General features: G+C 44.7%; 1 protein-coding gene and 1 long non-coding RNA gene across 3 annotated transcripts in view; one reads left to right on the top strand and one right to left on the bottom strand.

Moving 5' to 3' along the window:
- Window positions 1-1,839: 1,839 nt before the first annotated feature.
- On the bottom strand, window positions 1,840-5,457 carry LOC114013360 (uncharacterized). The gene is made up of 3 exons (XR_003556289.2): window positions 5,231-5,457; window positions 2,148-2,309; window positions 1,840-2,025 (listed from the first exon to the last, which is right to left on the bottom strand). It is a non-coding gene; the product is annotated as an uncharacterized LOC114013360 (long non-coding RNA).
- Window positions 5,458-8,132: 2,675 nt separating this feature from the next.
- MLLT1 (MLLT1 super elongation complex subunit) overlaps window positions 8,133-19,933 on the top strand; it is a 32,400-nt gene continuing 20,599 nt past the window's right edge. Inside the window, exons 1-3 of one of the 2 annotated variants that reach the window (XM_055805519.1) lie at window positions 8,133-8,292; window positions 11,370-11,550; window positions 14,141-14,223. In XM_055805519.1, the coding sequence (XP_055661494.1) occupies window positions 8,281-8,292; window positions 11,370-11,550; window positions 14,141-14,223 (276 nt within the window). In that variant the 5' untranslated portion in view covers window positions 8,133-8,280. The remainder of the gene's footprint in view (window positions 8,293-11,369; window positions 11,551-14,140; window positions 14,224-19,933) is intronic. The other variant, XM_055805518.1, reaches the window with a different exon arrangement.

The raw sequence follows: 19,933 nt of genomic DNA, 5'->3' as shown, positions 1-19,933 counted from the left end.
GCCGCAGAACAAAGATGACTTATAATGATCCAAATATCATAGAGCAAAGTGTCACTGAAAATGTGATTTTACTCTCCTGCTTACTGTACCTTAACTTCTACAAAACTCTATGAATTGCTCTGTTATGAGGAATGGATAAAAATTTCCAGGCACCAAACAATTCAGCTATTTGTATTTGTTCTCATCGTGAGTCCAACAGTACCAATGTTGCCAGCGACCTACACAGACCAGGGACATAGCCCTTATTTCCCTGTGATGGTATCATCATACAAACAGCTCCATATGCAAATGATTGCTGTTTTCAAGCTGTTCCTGAGTGACCTTATACACTGCCCATACGGTACACTAATATGTTTTCCACATATATCAGATGTTTCATGACACATTTCACGCATATATTTAAAATAGATTTCATAGCATATAAAAATGCAGAGGCAATGGAAGAAACATTCTGCATCTGCAATGTTTACATAATGCATTTCAAAGTTGCATGAAATGTGCCCAAATTGATTGTATTCTTCATCTATCTAAAATATTGATGGCATATAAAATATATGTGTAATGGATTCACTCATGAGCATGTATTACATGCCTTATTTTGATGCCTGAGTAACAAAGGGAAAGAATTTGTTACAGCTCTGCCTCTGCAGTGTAGCTACAGACACAATTCTCAGTTCTCCCTGTGGTGGTCAGAATGGTATTTGTCGCATGTGTGTATTGCTTTATATTCCAACCTGACGCCCTTGAAATGGCACTGGCTGAGCCTTTATGCAACAAAATCAAGCTCCGAGGCATCTGAGACATGCCATGCTGCTAAGATATGACTTTGCTGCAATCAGGTGCACTATTGTCTCACAGGTAGTGATATCAGCGATAATGATTAAGTTTCAATGGGATAAATTTCAAACGGTAGGGCCAGCCAAATTCCCTGAGTCACAGATAAGTTTGCATAGCCCATACTGCAGTGTGGAGGATTATCTGAACTGCTATCATACCTGAGCTAGCTAGATTAGAGGTGGTTTGCATACATTTACATATGTGGCAATCCCCACCTCCAGTTGCTGTGTAGACAGGTGAAAGCTCATTTCATACCATTCCAGCAAAACTAAGCTGTTTTGCTGGAATCTGTCATGAGAGCAGCTGACCCAGAATCCACAAAAATCAGAAATTCATACTGATTTGAATGTTACAGTCTCTGAAGCACTGCTTCACCAGCTCTGGGATGTCTCACAACCTGCTCTGAGGACAGAGAGGATCAAACCACCAGGCTGGGTAGGTATCTGCTGATGTTGGAAATGGCCAGTTGCTCTAAAACCCACCAAACTGACTTACTGGGGTTGGAAATAGCAGGAAGACCAGTCCTGAGAGGAAAAGGCACTACACCTTGTGAGCCAGAGCTCAGGATGCTCAGAAACATGGCAAGCATGAGTGTGTGGCCACTGGACTACTACATTAAAGCCCTAGGAAACACCTTGGGAGAGGTTATATCTGACAGTATATTTGTCTGGGATAGTAATTTCTACCTGCTTTTTGGACTCATCAATCCAGAAAACAATTCAGAAAACAATTCAGAACAGGCTTTTGAGTGCTGGTCAGACTCCCCTACTGATCTCCTCCTGTCATGTCCTATTTTTCAAGCTATTTTTTCCCCCATCTGGTATTTTTCAGTGGACTAACGGTTATCCTGTCTAGGGTGACAGTCACCAGTCAGAAGGTGGCCTCTCTCTGAGCATGCAGATGAGCACCTTTCAATGACTTTGGCATCAAGCAAAAGAAGCCCCATGCAAAGCAGACACAAATTTCACCAGTGAATTTCACTCCCTCCTATTGTACCGTGATTGTGTTTGCTTCAATGGGCACATAAGATGCCTGGGCCCATCTTCTCCAGCCTGCACTTCTACCAGCAGCTCGTATTCAGTGCTGGGCAAATCCAGCTTGTGCAATGCTCTCCGTGGCAGGTCCAGCCGGCTGGCAGGTTTGGCACAGCACAGACCATTACATCACTTGGCCAAACTTGACCCCTGTCTGTAGAGTACAAGAGAAAGGTACCATCATCCGACGGCTGCTCAATAGCCAGGCAAAATGAATTGATAGGTGTCAATTCAGCCTGCAGTGGACCAGTAGCTACATTATAATGCCAACCTCACCTTTGGTGTTAATGAGGCCCCTTCATTAACAGCCTTGAGCAGAGGGGTCAGAGACTGAATAGAGACAGACTCCTTTCTCACCCAGAAAGCTGGTCCTTCTCATTCAGAATTGAAGCACGTTGGCGGGGCAGTTTGAGGACGCTTGCGCTGCCCATCTTGCATCTGCAAGGGACATGACGTATTTGTGACTATTCATCTGGCTCTTTTCACCAGCACTAAATACACAGAAAGAATAAAATAAATTGTCATTGTGTTCCCACTTACTAAGAAAATTTTCCCTCTTCCTTCTGGTTTGCAGGGTTATTGTACATTAAAAGCCTTTTGCATTTTTCAGTAGCTGTAGTACGCTATAATTTAGATTTTCCTCAGGCACAAAAGAACTTAGATAAGCTAAACTGTATTACAGTGTGGGGTTTTTTTTCTACTAAGTCCTTCATTAATAAGGGAACTAAAGAATTTCCAAGCTGTCTCTAATTTTTCCCAGATGCAGCTAGTAGTTGCTAGGAGTATCTTTTTGGCAATCAGAGTTTTTGGCCATTAACAATCTGGACTTTCGCTATACTTCCCTGGTGTTAAATATGTGTTGTGAATACTGTAGTGTGGAGCATGAACTGGAGAAGGAGAGGAAGGCAGACAACAGGCAAAAGAGAATCATTTTTAGAAGAATAAATATTGCTGGGATTAACAGCTGATTCAAATGAACATGCTTCCCTGCAGGGATCCCAATGCTGATTAGCAAACCAGGAGCCCTGCTACACCAGAACAAGCATTGCTGCCGAACTCACGGCTTCTCTCACTGTCACTACCTGTGCTGTTTTCTCCCTGGCAGCCAACACAAACAAGCCCTGCAGTGAGCCTGTGCCATGAACTAAAGACAACAAAGGCCACCAACAGCTGTACGCAAACCAAAGCAACACCCAGCACCTCTCGGTGCCACCAGAGAAACCGAATCCTCTCTTGACTTCAGGTTTAAGCTGTATTCTGAGGCTGTACATAAGGACATGACACCGTTGTTGGCAAAGCCACGGTAAGTACAGGATCTGCCCCTTATTACCTAGAATATCGTTTGTTCTTTGTTTTAACTGCAGGTATGTTCACCTTGGAAATGCCACAGAGTACTTGGCTCATTGGACGTGCTTCACAGAAGTAGGTGAAGACCGCTATAATCCCTTTGCAGCTGATAAGAGAAGGTGGTGCTGACTTACGTCCTGGAGAGAACTTGGGGGTCTTTCCACTCAGTCATGCTGCACATGGACACAAAGTGGAGGCACGTATTCTCTCAGAGAAACCCTGCTCAAATGCAGGGTTTGTGCCTTAATCTCTGAGTCTCTGGGACTATTACAAGATCCTGATTTTTCTACACTGCCTGACTCTTTAAGTGCTGGAGACAGCCTTGCTTCTTGGCTGGCTGGTGTCCAAGCCACTCAAAGCAGAGACTGACCACAGAAGCTGTGGTCTTCAGTTCAAGAGCGGAAACAAGGAAGATGCAACTAAATTAGTAATGAGAAAATAATAATGCATGGCAAAAAATAGTGAAAGAAACTTGTTTCTCCAAGGATAAGGAGGGCAAGCCGCAAACATACAGACGTGCACATATAAATTGACGATAGAGCCTTACAGCTGATGTACAGTCAACCATCCCGACGAGCGATGCCCACAGGACAGTACTTTTGCTGCAAACTGAGAGAAGTTGCTTGGAGGCTGGTGATTTGGGTATCATGGGTTGCATGGAAATTGGGATTGTCTTAGGGGGCTGCCAGGGGGGGTAAGGGTCTGTGTGTGTTTGGGGTGTGTGGTGTCAGTGTTGTGTTCCTGCAGAGAAGGGGAGCCAAGGAAGAGGGAGGAGAGGTGCCTGGAGGAGCACTTCTGACATCTCTCCCAGGAGGTGTCTGTGGACACCCGAGCATGGGCTGCACTGTCCCATCTCATACACGACATGACTTTTCCCACCAAAGAAGTAGGATGCAGCTCTTCTCAAACACTCCGGTTGTTGCCTCCTTCACTCATGCTCCCCAAGAACAGCCAGGTTTGGCCTCTAAAGCAGCCACGGATGGTGTGGTCCAGCAGGAAAAAGAAAGGATGTGTTCCACCTTCCCAGGACTATAGATTAGCCTGTGCTGGGGGAAACACCCCAGAAATCTTTCCTATCACTGCGTTTACCTGGCCAAGACCAGGAAAAGTGCAGCACAAAGTCTTCTTTCCACTTTATTTTCCACCATCCCCAACTCCCAGGAGACAGAACCAGTTCTTGGCATAGTCCCCTACCGTGGGCCAAGCCAGATTAAACACACACCTTTCAGTCCAAGACAAGGATCTTTGAAGCAAGACTCTGGAAAGAAAAATAAAAAAGTCCAAACAAAAATTAGGGAGAGCTGTCATGGATGATTTGCATATTTGAATATGCAAATAAGACCTGTTTCTTATCCATTGGCACTGGCCCTACTGTAGATGGCAGCAACACAGCAGATCTCTGCCAGCATACAGTGTCACAAAGAAAGACGCTAATTGGATTTGCAGACGCTTATTGCAAAACCCAGAAGTTGCTGGAATAGATATAAAGAAACAGGAGCTCAGCCCACGGCTGCCTTGGGTGCGAAGGCACTCAGCTGACAGCTCGTTAGCTTGAGATGTCCCTGCAAAATTAGAAGTTTGGAGGAGCCTGAATGACTGCTGGCTACACCTTCCCCAGCACTACCCAGCACCTGAAACCCCCAACGCACTCTTACAGAGCCTGGCAAATTTTCTACCCTTGGCTGTGATTGTTTTTTTTGCAGGGTGGGGAGCTTGAAAAGAAAAACAGGGGTAAGCTTGATCAGTCATTGGGCTGGAAACTGTTCAGAGCTGGGAACAGCTAGAGGAGCAAAGGCTGGTTATAGGAATTTCTCTGCTTGAGTATTCTCGCAGTTGAATGTAAAAAGCTACCGCAGCACATTTTAAACGAATCCACTTGCACTTCACGTCCCAGCACAGAGCCGTGGGGTGCTGGCTTGGAGCAGGCATCAATATAATGTGCTTTCTCTGAATGGGGCATCCCAACTTCTTCAGTCTAATGCAGTTTAATGACCATGTACTAGACTGCTCACCTGAGGTGCTGTGCAAGCTCAGGCGCCTGCTCTGGGTTTCCCATCCTTGACTTGGAAGTGTCAAAGTCCTTGCTCAGATCTCACCCCAGGTCACAGCTGAAAGCTGGAGGAGCAACTTGGGTCCAAACTAGCAGAAGTAAACACAGGCGTGCTGTGGAGGGAGGGCAGTCCCAGTCCTGCACTGGTAGAGCATGGAAACAACCATTAACACCAGGTGAGGCAAAAATAAAGGCCCAGAAAACTTGTCACCGATGGGAATTAAAATAAAAAGCAAATTCTGATGATATTTCAGAGGATGTTACAGACAATTTTTCAGGAAAGGGAAAAGTTCAGGGTCTTGCGCGTCTGAGCAACATCTCTTGCACAAGGAGGAAATGCAACAGAGCAAGAGTGGAGTCAAACTTGGGAAAAGAGACATTTCCAGAAAAGATTCAGGCCTGGGAGCATGTAACAACCATGGACTGTGATGAGGCTATGAGTGAATAGCTAGGACTGGAGTTAGAAAATAAAAGATTTAGATCTAAGAGTCGCATGCATGGGAATAATGTCCACAATTAAAGATATCAATGAGAACTCCCAAAGAAAGAGGCCCTGCCTCAATGGAGAAGAAAAGAGACTGTCCGAGGAGATGTCTCTTGGGACTGCATCAGACAGAAACATGGAAAATTAAAACTGGAGCACTTAAAAGAATCCAAATCAGGCTCTTTTTTGTTGTTGTTGTTGCCAACTGAAGCGATTAAGCATTTTGCTTTACTAATATCCTCTATCAGGTTGATGAGGTAAACTGGCTCTTTAGAATGATTTGGGAACCGATTAATCCTTGCCTGTGGCTATCAGTTAGCAACACACACGTTATTGGCTAACACGCATTTTTCTGCTGCCTTACAGAGATCAACAAACTATTTCAAACAAGAAAGTTGCGCGAAGAAAAAAATTCTGCCTTGCACCTAAAAGAAAATTTGCTCAGAAACAGTCACAAATCGCACTTGTAAAGACAGTCCCGCGTTAATTTAAGGCTCACAAAATCGAGCGCAATAACTTGTCATTTAGAGCCCGAAGAAAAGGTAAACAAAACCCACTTTTCAGATGCAAATTGTCACGCTCCGAGTCAGCAGCGGTGCTGAGAAAACCGCGTTTGCAGGGCGGGCGGCTTTTAATGCTGCCTCCGCCGCAGCCAGCAGCTCCTTTCTCAGCCAGGACAGTGACCTCCGGGCTCGTCACCCAGCTGAGCCTGCGGCTGATAGCCACCGCTTCACTGAAGGAATCCCTGGGCCCATTTGCATTGCAAATGCCTCCCGCTACAGACCAGAAAACGAGATATTGTTTCCCCCGCCGCGAACACCCCGCTCCCCCGCCGGCTCCATCGCGGCGCGGCCGCGGGCGGGCAGCGCGGCGGGCCCGGCCCGGGGGCTGCGGGCGGAGGGGAAGCGCGGGAAGGCGAGAGGAGCTGCGGGAGGATGAGGGGAAGGTGAGGGACAAAGGGGGGAGGCGAGAGACCGAGGGGAGAGTGAGGGAGCCGCAGGGGGAAACAGAGGCTGAGGGAAAATGAGGGGGGCTGAGAGGGAAATGAGGGGCACCGCACCGAGGGGAGAGAGAAACCGAGGGAAAATGTGAGGGACTGAGGGGGAAAATGAGGGGGTGTAAGAGGGAAATGGGGGAGACTGAGGGAAAATGTGGGGGATTGAGGGGAAAAAATGAGGAAACAGGGCGAAAATGAGGGAGACTAAAGGGGAAATGGGGGAAACTGAGGGGAAAATTGAGGGGGACTGTGGAAAATGAGGGAAAAATTGAAACGGAAAATGTGGGAGACTTGGGGAGAATAAGGGGGACTGAGGGAAAAAATTGAAACTCGGGGAAATGAGGGAGAGCGATGGGGAAATGCGAGAAAATGAGGGAGAGTTAAAGGCAGCTGAGGAAACAAGGGAGAGCAAGGAAAAAATGCAGGAGAATGAAGGAAAGCGAGAGGAAACGAGGAGAACAAGGAAAAAGGAGAGAAACTGAGAAGAAATGATGGCTAAAGAGGGAAAAGGCATTGAACGAAAATGAAGAACAGTGAGGGGAAAAATGAGACCGAGGGAAAATGAGAGGGGCAGAGATGGAGAAAATATGAGAAGGAAGGAGAGAGGCTGAAGGAGAACAAGGAGAACCGAGGGCGAGCAGTGCCACCAGCTTCCTCCCCAGCCAAGGCTCAGCCCTGCCCAGCCATTCTAGACTGCCGTGTCCGCTGTACTGGGAGCTGTGGTTTCCCTTGTTCTCAGCTCATTCGTGTAGGAAATTAATAAACGGGTGAGATTCGCTGCCGCTAGCGGCGGGGAAGCGTGGGCCGAGGGAGGGAAAAGGGGCGGGTTGGCGCGGCCAGGGCGCACGAGGCCCAGGCGCTTGGTGCCAGTGCCAGCTGTGCTGCGCCACTCCGGGGGGCCGGGGACAGGCTCAGGAGCGGCACCGGGGAGCGGGGAGCGGGCCCGAGCCCGGCCACGCCGCAAGGCAGGAGCGCGCCGCCGCGCCCGCCTCGGGGGCAGGGGGGGGCGGCGAGGCCCCACTCCCTCCCACCACCCGCCCCGCCTCCCACTCCCCGCTTGACCCAGCGTGGGCCCCGCCCCTGCCCCCGCCCCCTCGGTAGCCTGCCCGTCGCCGATTGGGTACAGCGACTGCCCATTAGGCAGAGGCGGGGATGGCCGGCGGCTCCCGGGCGGAAGCCCCGCCTGCAGGCGTGAGGCGGCGCAGCTATTGGCGGCGGGCGGGTGCCTCTCTGGTGGGGTCGGTTTCCGGTTCCGCGGGGCGGGCGCCGGGGGGGTGGCGGGGCTGCTGCCTGTGAGTGACACACAATGAGGCGAGCGGCGGCGGCGGGGCCGTGAGGGGCCGCGACCGAGGAGGCGGCGGCGGCGGCCGAGGCGGCGGGGAGGGGGGTGGGGGGGGGGACGGAGAGCGGCTTCGCTCGTAGAGGGAAGGAAGAGAGGGGGGGAACAGACTACCCCCCCCGCCGACCGGCCAGCGAAACCGCCCCGGCGGGAGCGAGCGAGCGAGCGGGGCCCGCGGCGCTGCGCCCAGCCATGGACAATCAGGTGAGGGGAGCGGCGGCGCCCGCCCCGCCGCGCCGCCGTGGGGGTGGGGCCCCCGACGCCGCCCCTCCCCCCGTGCGGGGGGCACGCGTGGGGAGGGGCTGCCCCCCCGCCCCCGTGCACCGGGGAGGGGGCCTTGCATCGGGGGGGGCCACCCCCGTCTTCGAGGAAGGAGGGGAGGTGATTCCCTCCGGTGGCGTTGAGGGCATCGCCCCCCTTTGGGAGGCACACCTCCCCCTTTTTTTTGGGGGGGGGCGGGTTGCTCAGTCCTCGCCCCTTCATGGGCGGCCGCGCTGCAGCCTCGCCCGCGGCGGGGGGTGGCAGCAGCATTTCCCGCAAATTCCTGCCCGGGCTTATTTACGGGGAGGGGTGGTGCCGGCGTTACTGCCTCCATCAGCCGCCGTGCAAAGGGTTAATGCCACCGGGAGAGTTATTGCCGCTCCGGGGAGGCGGCGGGGAGCCGGCTGGTAGCGGCCGGTCGCCGCGGCGCTGCAGCGGGCGGGGATGGATGCTGGAAGTTTACCTGAGGTGATGCAGAGCAGGCTGGCTCCGGCCTTTTGTGTGCGGGTGCGTGCGGGTTGGTAACAGGTTACCTATGAGCCTGAGGTTCGGGAGGTGAGCCCCGCTATCCTTTGAATAACTATCCAAAGGAGAGTGAATGGAAACTGGTTACGGCTTTCAGGCAATTAGCACATCAAACAAAAAACCAGAGCAGCCTTCAGAATGTTTATTGAGAAGTTGAAAAGCAGACTCCTTTGTATTATTACAAATTGTTTGAATAGGATCCTGATTTTCCTTTGTTGAGAGACACGCTTGGGGAAAAAAAAAACCCCTCCATTTTCAGTGGAGCAACTTATACGTGTGTTATGTTGGGAGATCTTATTTTCAAATGTGTTTCAACTTCGGGTTTAATTCATAGCGATCGTTAATTGGACCGGTATGTGAGGAGTATGGCAAGTACAACTTTTGCTCTCAGTTAAACAGTTCTCTTTTATCTTTAATTTTGTTCTCTTCCACATAGTCCCATCTGTTTCTCAGCTAAAATTTCTCAGCCGTTTCAACTAGAAAGGCAAATTTTGTAGACTGACAGTCATTTGCACTTCTCTGAAGAGGGGTAGTAACTGGCAACAGTAGCATGATTTAAAGGGTAATTATGGAATCGATAACGTGAAGCTGCAGAACAGACTGGCTCGGTTGATGTGAATGCTTGCGTGAACACTGTGGGAAGTATCCCAGATAAAGCAGGCCTGCGAGCACCCTCCTATGTGGGCTTAGGATTTAGGCAGACTGTCTCCACATAATGCTCTTCCACTGTAGGAGAGATTGCAGTGCTTTGAGTGAAGCACACCTTGCCATTTTTTTTTCTAATTCCTTAATTCGACATGAAAGAACAGACAGCAGTGTATCTTCATTTTTAGCGCAGGAGCGAGATGGAGCTAGTGTAGATAAGCCATGAAGTGCAGAATGGGAAAAAATGGCCTGCCAAGAGAACTTGAAGAGGAAGGTAACCTAAAGAAATGTTGTAATAATACTGGTGAAGGAATTAAATGAGTTTGTCCCTGAGTCTTGGAATTGATGTGTTGGATGTCAGCTGAAGGTATTTTGCTGCAAAGATAATCGCCTGAAAGAGTGTGTTAAGGCTTATAGTTGAAATTGGAACTGGGCTACAATTTGGGAGGTCGAGCTTTGATGCCTGGTACTCTCTAGACCTCCTGTGTGATCTTTTTACAAAGAAAAGAATACTGAGACTGAGTGACTTGTGTTTTTTTCATAAAGTGTTAACGATGTTCTAAAAAACCACGTTCCCATAAAATGTCAGGTTGGAGAAGCAAAATGTTTTTTTGAGCGTTAATCATGGTCATACTCCTTGTTGCAGTTCCTCAGTGGGAAAATGAGGATAATATTTTTCCTAAACATTTGTCTAGAGCTTGGGAAGCTTTCTCTTTCCATGTTCATTGTCTAACATCATGCCCTCAGGTTTGGCTCTGTATCCACCTGTAATACTGGTAATGACAAATAATGTTGCCTTTCCCAATGGTAATTGAAACCTGCCAGAAAGAACAAGACACCTGTTTTCAAGTCTTAGGTGAAGAAGGAGGTAAGGACTAAAACTGGCCCCTTTTTTTATAAGCTTCCAGTTGCTGAAGCTGGATTTGGGTAGGTTGAGTTTGAGATAGCTGTGGTGCTAGTCTAGTTTGTATAACATATATACACAAAATTAGTAATTAGTTGGATACCTTAGGTGTTATTCCCTGTCTCTGCAAATCTTGCCCTGAGATTTGCTTGCTTTAACTTGTGTCTGAATCATGTTTGCCTTTCCTCTTACATCTGTTTAATTTGTTTGCTTTCTTCTGACTGTGAAGTCCGCAATAATGCGTGGATCTTCACAATTAATTTAATCTGTTTTTTAAGACATTTAATGGGGTTTTTGTGCTTTGAGTGAGACGTTGAATACACCTTCTCTGTTATTCAATGATGAGAGTAGGATTCGGGAGTGCAAAGCAGAATTAGGTCATTTTAGTCTTGGATGTTGTGCCAGCATGCTGTATGTTGACTTGGTCTTTGAAAGTGTGTTAATAAAATGTATTTAAAAGAATACAGAGAGCATTGTAGTTTTATTCTAATGGATTACATATTCTAGAAAATATCATAAACCCCCAATTCATGATCTAATTTTTCCAGTTTTAAGATCAGTTTTCTGTCAGTGCTGTGAATTCTTTAAGCTGTGAACATCAAGTTCTGTCTCTGACACTTTCTAGAAATAAAGATTCCACAATTGGGACTTTGCTGACAATTTAGATGATAAGGGAGGCAGATAAACCTATCCCTCTTCTAAAGCTGTTTTCTCTGCAATGCTAATATTAGGAAGAAAATAGGTATGAAGTGGTGCTAGGAGCTATTTTTATGATACGTTTTCTGTTGATAACATTGTACTTTTCAGTATGAGTTAACCTCTCTGTGGAGGCTGTTGTATTCCTCCCCTACGGTGATCCAGTGTCTTCTGTCGGTGGGGCTTAGCATTATGCATAACACGCAAGCTGTTTCATTTTCCTTATGGTCTTACCTCTGTCCTAAAACAGTGCACAGTTCAAGTGAAATTGGAGCTGGGGCACCGAGCCCAACTGCGGAAAAAGCCCACCACTGAAGGGTTTACTCATGACTGGATGGTGTTTGTCCGTGGCCCGGAGCAATGTGACATCCAGCATTTTGTGGAAAGGGTGGTCTTTCGGCTACATGAGAGCTTCCCAAAACCCAAGCGAGGTGAGTGCATTTTTGAAGATGTGTTATTAGGCCTTCTCTGTACGAAAGGGCATTGTGCAAGTCAAGGTTGGCTTGGACTGTCACTTTTCAGTAAAATTAACTTCTTAAAGAGGAGCAAAATGTACATTGCGTGCATTTCAGCTTTAACCTTTACTGTCTTTGTTTGAGGAAGGTCAGGGAGAATGGGACCTTTCTTCTGATGAAAGGGCTGGAGGTGAGATGCTTTCTCTTATTTAGGCTCTAGTACATGAAAGTTCTCAAGACATTTAGTGACAGCAGAATATAATTCAGGTTACTAAATGGGAAAGATGGGTTTGATTTGTTAATATTTCCCAACAAAGACTGGAGGCATGTGATTGGTGAGAGATGTTCAAATACTGGGCTTGTATACATACGTACATTGCAGCCGCACGTCTCTGTGTGAGCACTGTGCTGTCAGCATGGATGGGGATAGTGTACAAATTGTAGTGTTACTGTCTGCTGGGTCTGTTCTTTGCTCTCTGTGCAGCAATGTGAACCTTATTCTTGGCACGGGGCAGCAGGAACGCATAGCTGAGGTGGAGGAGCAGGAATTGCCCTTTTGGGCAGCAGCACAGTTAGATCTGCTTAAGATTGTGTAACTACATCTGCAGTGTTACTGTTATGTAGCATTACAAGGAATGCTGGCTGCCTAATAGTATTGCTGTAAGTTACTGTGTAATATGTTCATTGAAATATTTCTCTGGAAATCTGCTGGTCACACAGGATGTCTTAGGACTACCTGCTACATGGGCTGTTCATGAGAGTCCACAGTGGAAAGCAACTCAAAGGTGTTCAGCTCATGAGGATGTGAATCTAGTCTGTGTATTAATATCATCTCCTTCAAATTGATGTGGTAAAACTGATGTATGATAAGCAAGTGCAGTCCTGAGCTGAAAGCTAATTTATAGGATAAAAGTTACAATCTGCTGTGCTGTAATTCTTGTCATCTGGTGCAATTACTGACTTACAAACAACTGTGTTGGGATAGTACGTGGTCTTTGCGCAATCTATTGCGTATCATTTACCTTTAAAGAGACAGGTTTTTTCTGATCTCTAGGTTTTGCATGCTTTCTTAAGCTTGCTCATAATGCCAGCTTGCTTTTGACCAAAGTGTGTCTGGGTTGTGCGTAAATGGTATGACATATGCATACTATTTCTAGATTTGTTTGAAGGGTTTCTTCAGATGGTTCGCTCTTACTTGGAGCAGAAGCTACGGGTGAAGGTAGGCTTGTGCTACTAGCAGATTGCTTGTGTAGTAATTTTAATTTGTTAGAATACAGCAGCAAAGGAACAAAGGCTGCTTGGCAGATAGTCTTAAGATTCCTGCTGCCATATTGGCACTGTTCTTTGGTTTTGGGCTTTTTCCCCTGAACGATAGGGTTCTTGTATGAAGTTCAAGTTAAAGTGAGTCTAGAGATTTTTATTATTTTTAGATATGCTCTTTTTTCACAATTGAATTTTGAATACTGCTTTCTAGCACCTTAATGATGGTAGATTTAGAGCTGGGGATAATATATCTGCATTAAAGGAAAATAATTTGTGTGCCTTTTAGGTCTGAGGTAGTTTCCTAGTCATGTTAATTGCTTGGAATTCTTTAGAGAAAGTAAAAAGATTTGCACTGAATTCCTCTAATTACTTAATTTACTTTATTTACATATATTGTAGTGCATAAATTACAAGCAAGTGCATCCGGTTCCTGAGAGGGAGAATATTTGTGTTCGTCTCATGTTTCTTCTGGCAGCTGTTATGTAGAAGTATGCCATGGCCAAATAAATGATTCGAGAATCCTTCAGCTCTGCTGTTGCTATACTGAAATGCAGTGGTAGGTGACAGGAAGGATTCGGTAGCATAGGTAGTAGGACAGGGGGAACTGAGGCAGGAGGCATGCAGATGAATTTCTTAAAGCAATTAACTTTTGTAATTGATGTTTCTGCAGTAAGCAGCCCTGTGACCTTAGTGGCAAACTGTTTAACCTTTCTTCATTTCCTTGTATGTTAAATAAATGGCAGTGCTTACCTGCCCTTCAGGTTTGTTATGATGTTTGGATGAAGCGGCTGGTAGTATGGTCATTACGTAATTATGAAGATTGAGCATTGCAGGAGAGCATTTCAAGGAAAAAAAATAATCCGCTTGCATGGTATATAGTGTTTTGATTAATAAATATGAGAATCAAAGTAAACGTTACCTTTCTGTACTGTTCCAATTCCCACCTTTTAGGTCTTCCCCTTTTTTCGCAAGACAGCTTTAGCAGGCGGTTTGCATTGTTGTGGAACAGCACAGAAATGTAACTGTATCTCACTGCAAAAGAGGGGGAAGAATTGCGGGAGACTCTGGCATGGAGTGTTTTATGTTTCCTTTCCATGGGAGGAGCTAAGAACAGATTTTCATGTTCTTAACTAAGCTTGTGACCACCATCTTATTTTGTTTTGATTTTTCTTTTTCCCACAAAGGTCAGTGTTTTAAATGTGTCCTGAGTTGTCAGAGGCCTATTACTCATCTTGTAATTCCTTTTTGGCTCAAATTAAGCTGCATTATATTCAAAGTTAACATTTGTCTGTTCTCTTTTCAGTGTGCAAGGAGCCCCCTTACAAAGTGGAGGAGTCTGGCTACGCAGGCTTCATTATGCCTATTGAAGTGCACTTCAAAAATAAGGTAGAATCTGATTTCTGGTCTTCTAATTGTTTTGAGCTGTGCCAGAGCCTGAAACTGCCTGACAGAAAGACTCTAAATTATGTGACTGTTTTATGTGTGTGTTTTTTATTAGTCTAATAAATAGAATTTAACTGGGAGTTGGAAGCTCCTGCCAGACTTCAAAGAAAGCTTTTGGCAGAAATGGAATTGTGTAGAAAGGTAATATCAGGACAGTCAATGGTCACAGAGATTCTGAACAAGGGATTGTACCACTTGTAACAACCTTCCTTAGTATGGATAGTATTAAAGTGGTTTAAGATATTTTATGTAAATGGGGAAGTAAAACATAAAACACTTATTTGTAAAAATTTGTAAATACTGTGTTAACTGGCAATATATTAATTTTTTTTTTTTATTTGCAGTCTTATTAAATTTACTACACAGGTATAAAATCTGTATAGGCCCAAGACAAACATTTGCATACATAGGACGAGTATTTACAGCTATGTTAAAAGGATTGTTGTTCTCATTCAGTACTCTTCCAAAAAGAAAACACTAAATATTTTAAATCTTAAGATGCATTGCCAACAAGTATATGAAGGTTAAAATTTGGGATTTATTGCTTGCTTGAAGTCTTACCGCAGAGGTCACGTGCTACATGACTTGAAGAAGGTTATGAAAATAGGGATTTGGGCACTTGTGTTCCTATTAACTCAGATCCAGTTAAATTGTTTTGTTAAACATGAATAATGACTCTTTCTGGCTTTGATTACTACTTAAATAATAAAAGAATTTGCTTTGCTTATTATCCCTAAGAGGGAACCTAGATAAACTAAGAATTTGTCCATTAAGCCGCATCACTGTAACATAGGCTCTCACCCGCAGCACCCTCAGCCCTCTGAGCACAAACCATTACCCCGGGTTTTGTTGACAGCAGACCACGTATAACAACCGAATTCTGTCTGGCTTCCCAGCGTCCTTTCCATTGTACCTCCCACAAACATACCTGTCTCTTGTTTCCTTCTCTCCCCAGTCTAGCGCAGTGTACTCTCCTGGTAGTGTCATTTTGTGAATAATTAACATTTTAGTTTGGTTTTTTGGCCTACCGCATTGCTCTAACCCCGCTTTATGAGTCTGAGTAATAAGCCAAATAATGAGACTGAACCACAAGAAGACTTGTTTTCTAAACCTGGGAACGTTTTGCCCACAAGTTTCTTTTGAGTGGGTGGGGTAAGCCAGAAGGATGTGAAGAGAAATGGCAGTTAGAGGGTTGGGGATGAAAGTTGTTGATAGAAGCAGCTTTTTGGCAAAGACTGAAAACTACTACTTGAATGCAGAAAAAGCCCTCAAGAGTTTAGAAGTAGTTTGACTTCTGGTGGCTTTTCTGAGGTTTTGGATGGAAATAGGAAACTCTTCATCTGCACTGGTATGTTGGCTTAATTCAGGTTCAAAATCTACCCTTATGTTCTGACCAAAAAATGTGAATTTTCCATGCTGATTCATTGTACGGGGAATCTCTAATGACTGTGATGGGTGAGCTGTGTTTTGTTTCTACTCTTACCTTTTATTTTTCCTTCCTGTCTTCACCCAGTCTTTTCTCACACTTGCCTTTTCCCTGCAGGTCTCTGATGGCTTTGACCTTCGCAAGTCCTCAGGTCTTTCTGTCTCATTTCTGCCTTTCCTGTATTTTTTGGTGGATGCACTTGTTTGCATTGACTGTCTGCATTCATAGGTTTTCTTTCTCTCCCTCCCTTATATTCCTGTGCTCCTTGCAGAATATGGAACTGGCAGCTCTTCTGAATATAACTTGGTTTCACACCCACCGAGGTCATCACTTCTCATTGTTTCTATAAACACGTGACTGCATAGTTGTTCTTTCTAGCATTAGGGATAGGATGACTTTTATAAATAAGGGAAATAGGTGGTCTCTGTTCTTAGTGGAAACAATGGAAGTAGCAGTTAATCTAGGAGAAGGCGGTTTGGTTTTGACATTTTGGTCTTCAGAAACATGAAAAATAAACAGAACAGGTTTAGTTGCAGGCTTGTTTTCAAAATTACAGATCTTCAAAATACTAATCTTTGCCCTGTTTTTTTAGCTGCATGCATTACAGACTAGTTCTTTTTCACTTTTAAGCTGATTGACAAATTGACTAATTAAGGAGTTTCAGATGGCACCTCCCATTATTAATTTGTGGCAGGCAGCGGCTGAGGGAAAACATGATAGCTTCTGTCTTCCAGCGTGTCATTTGAACAGAGACACATTCCCAGGTTCAACCATGAACTTCAAATACATGAGCTATACTGAAGTTGTTTGAAATTTGCTTTTACGCCTTAAAAGTAATTTTTCTGTCCTTATGTCAGCAAATGTAATGTTCTTTGCACATTTGGAAGTTAAGCTTGGTACTTATGATTGCAGGAAGCTTAGAAGCTGCCTGACGATGCGAAGAATTTGGCTCCTCTGACCGCTATTGCCTGGTGATAATGCCATCTTGAAATATTAAGAGCTATGATTATTTTCAGTAAGTGGAGTTGAAGGAAATGTAAAAGGAAAATTATTCTGCAAAGATAGAAATGCAAAAACAAATAAGCAAAGACTGGGATACAGTAGAAATTAAAAATATTGGGGAGGAGGAGGAGGAAGAGTGGCAAAGGCTTAGAATACAGCCTATTTTCTCCTTCCTGCATTAAAGAATGTGACATTAAAGCACCAAATAAATAAAAGTCTTTACTACTTTGAGACCATATGTTCACTCTGATCTCTGTAAACCTGTTGACACTGGTGGGGATCAGCTGTTGTGTGTGGAGCATATATTGTTCTGAATTTGCCTGAACTGATTACAGCATTTGGGACTCATCCTTGAATAACTCTTTTCAAGTAGATGTTATGGATTGATTCTGGGATTGGGTGGAAGGCAGTGTTCCGTAGGTGGCTGGGCAGGAGGAATCGGGTAGGTCTTTCTGGCCATATGCTCCCTACATTCTAGCACGTTTTTGTTGTGTGTTCTCTCAGTTGAAACGAGTTGCAAAGGCTGTGGGATTTGCTTATCGATGCATGTTTAGCTTTGTAAAGGTGAGAAGAGAAAGGATTTAAAGAGGGGGTGAACTGATCGGTGAAGGTTGATCTTTGCCGTGGCTGGCTGGAATTTTTTTTCCCCCCCCAGTTTAAGGCTTCTTTCTTTGTAGTTTCCTTTCCCTGTTCTAATTTGTTACTAGGATGATAAATAGTGGTTGTCGGAGCCAGTGTACTCTTTGCTTTGGCTAAAGAAACACGGGCCTGTTCAGTGCTAAGGAACAGTTTTACTAAGAATGGCTTAAAAATGGTTTTAATGGGCTTCATCAGGGATTATTATTATTTTTTTTGGCAACTTTGCATAAAACTGCCCATTAACTCTTTGTGTTGGAGTACTCTCTTTTTGTTATTGTTGTTGCCTGTTTGGAGTAGGAGAGTCAGTGCTCTTGGCCCCACTGAAGCTTTTGGTGCCTTTCTGTCAGACAGGGAAGTGTCAGCAGAATATTAAAAAAAAGGTGCAAGAGCTTGTTCTTCTGTGAACATAGTTATGCCTTGTTGGTACGTGTTTGTCCTTCCAGTGCTGTAATTCAGTTCCTCAGTAAGTAGGTGCTTTCTCAGTCTTGTCATTTGAATCACAGAATATGCATTTTGAGTGTTGCTGTGAGCCTGGACGGTTTGTATCTCCAGGCTTTCTAGAGAGTTGCAGTGGTCTGCGCAGGCCACAGGACTTGCAGTCTCTTTAGATATTGGTGGTCTGCTAGAGCCTTTGCCTCTGCAACTGAACCTGAAAAACAAATGGCAGGGTCTCAGCAGGTTCAATGATAAAGCTTTTGAAAGCAGAGTTGACTAATGATAGTGGATCATTTGGCATTGTTGGACTGAGAATGTTAGTAGGCTATTTTTATTTTTAAATCCTTTGTGTTCCTGTAATGAGGGCTGCTGTTAGTGGCTTCTGGTGCTTGAATCAATACAAACTGGGTACAATAAATGCATTGCTGTTTTTCTACTGTTCTTCCCCTTCCCTCTCCCCTCTTGATTTCTACAGTCTCGAGGGTTTTTTCATGGCCTCATTGTTGTCTCCAAATACGTCTCTCATAGTGGCGTATGTTGTAATCTGGAGGCTGTAATACAGGTATGACTTTGGTATTCATCCCCTGTTACATTTTTTACATCCTAATCAAACTAGATCACACGCGCACCCCCCCAACAAAAGGTCCAGTATACTTTCATGCTATTCTGATATAAGGCAGATGACATTAATGTAACATGGATAAGATGTTGTATTAAAGTCTCTTTAAAGATACTGCCTCCCAATTTCAGTGCTAGAGATAAAAGGCTTCCAGTATTTACATAATGGATACATGTAACTTGGGCTTTTTCTGTTAGTGAAAAGGGAGATAAGCAAAGAAAGCAGAAAGATCGGTTTGATTTTTCCAGTTAGGTTCAAAATAAAGACATGTTTATTTTACCCTTTCTGCAATATTTGTAGGTGTGAGATATATAAAATACAAAGAAAAATATTGGAGAAGGGAAAAACTATTTGTGTATCAAAGTAGGGGCTCGGTGGAGACATTGTATGTGGGTTGCACATATGGCAGGATAGGTGAAACTGGAGATCAATTAGAACTGTGTGTCAGGACTGTGCCATCAGGGAGGTATTGGCTTGTGAAATATGCCTCAGGAAGGCTGCTGAAGAGCCCGTGTTTGCATGAGGCATTTGAATTTACTTTACAAGTTGCTGTGGTTTTGGGGCAGGGTCTGCACATGTTTGAGAAAAAGGGGAGTAATTTAACCTGTTAGCATTTATTCAGTGTTGCAGAAAGTTGTGGAAGGAGTAAAACTTGTCATTTTGTCTGGCCTTTAAGCGGAAGCATTTGTTGCTCACATTTTTTAGATCTGCTCTGTGTCACTTTACTTACCAAACCTGCTGCACTTTCTCTTGCGCTGCTGCTGCTGTGGTGAATCTTTTCTTACCTTTTTCTGTCATAAATTAATACATATTACCCGTTTACCCATTCATCTATCTGAGCAGAGTGCTTTCCTGGCCAAAACACCTAGGCTGTGTGTGTTTCAGTAGCCATTCAGTGTGGCATATCAATAGGCATCTCCATATGCTGAATAGATTGCAGTGCCTGGCAAGGAAGCGTTGTCAAACATAGCAGCTTTACTGGCCACGACAGCATCATACCGTGTGTAAGAGCTGGTAGGTTATTAAATGCTTGTCTTTGAGCAATGAGTATATTTTCCTAATTTTCCAAACTAAGTAATAGGTTTCAGATGGAGGAAAGTCCCAAAATGCTGTTCTCTGTTTTTACTTAACCCTGTGGAATCTCAAAAAAGAAAAGGGGTGCTTCATGGACTTGTTAGCAGAGTGTAACGTAAGGCTACTTCAAAAAAAAAAAAAGTAATATTGGGCTATTCACTTATAAATGTCCTGTGTGGAAGCCGGGTGGAAGACTAGTCAAACGGGTTGTACAAGCCTGGAAAGGGGGTTTCATTTAGACAGACATTATGGACCAGTTGTGGATAAATGACTCTGTCAGGCTGGATCTATGGCAAAAGGGAAGTAGTGTTAGATGTTATAGTTATTGAATAACCATGAGTCTGCTTCCTTGGTGTGCTAGATTTTTGTAGATAATTTTATTTTATGGCTTTCTAAAAGTGATTTATGAGCTTTATGCGCACGCTACCAGTGAAATTCTTTTGATTCGTGTTAAGTGG

This window comes from Falco peregrinus, chromosome 5 (assembly GCF_023634155.1).
Source record: "Falco peregrinus isolate bFalPer1 chromosome 5, bFalPer1.pri, whole genome shotgun sequence".
NCBI lineage: Eukaryota > Metazoa > Chordata > Aves > Falconiformes > Falconidae > Falco > Falco peregrinus.
This window is presented reverse-complemented; position numbering and strand designations above follow the sequence as displayed.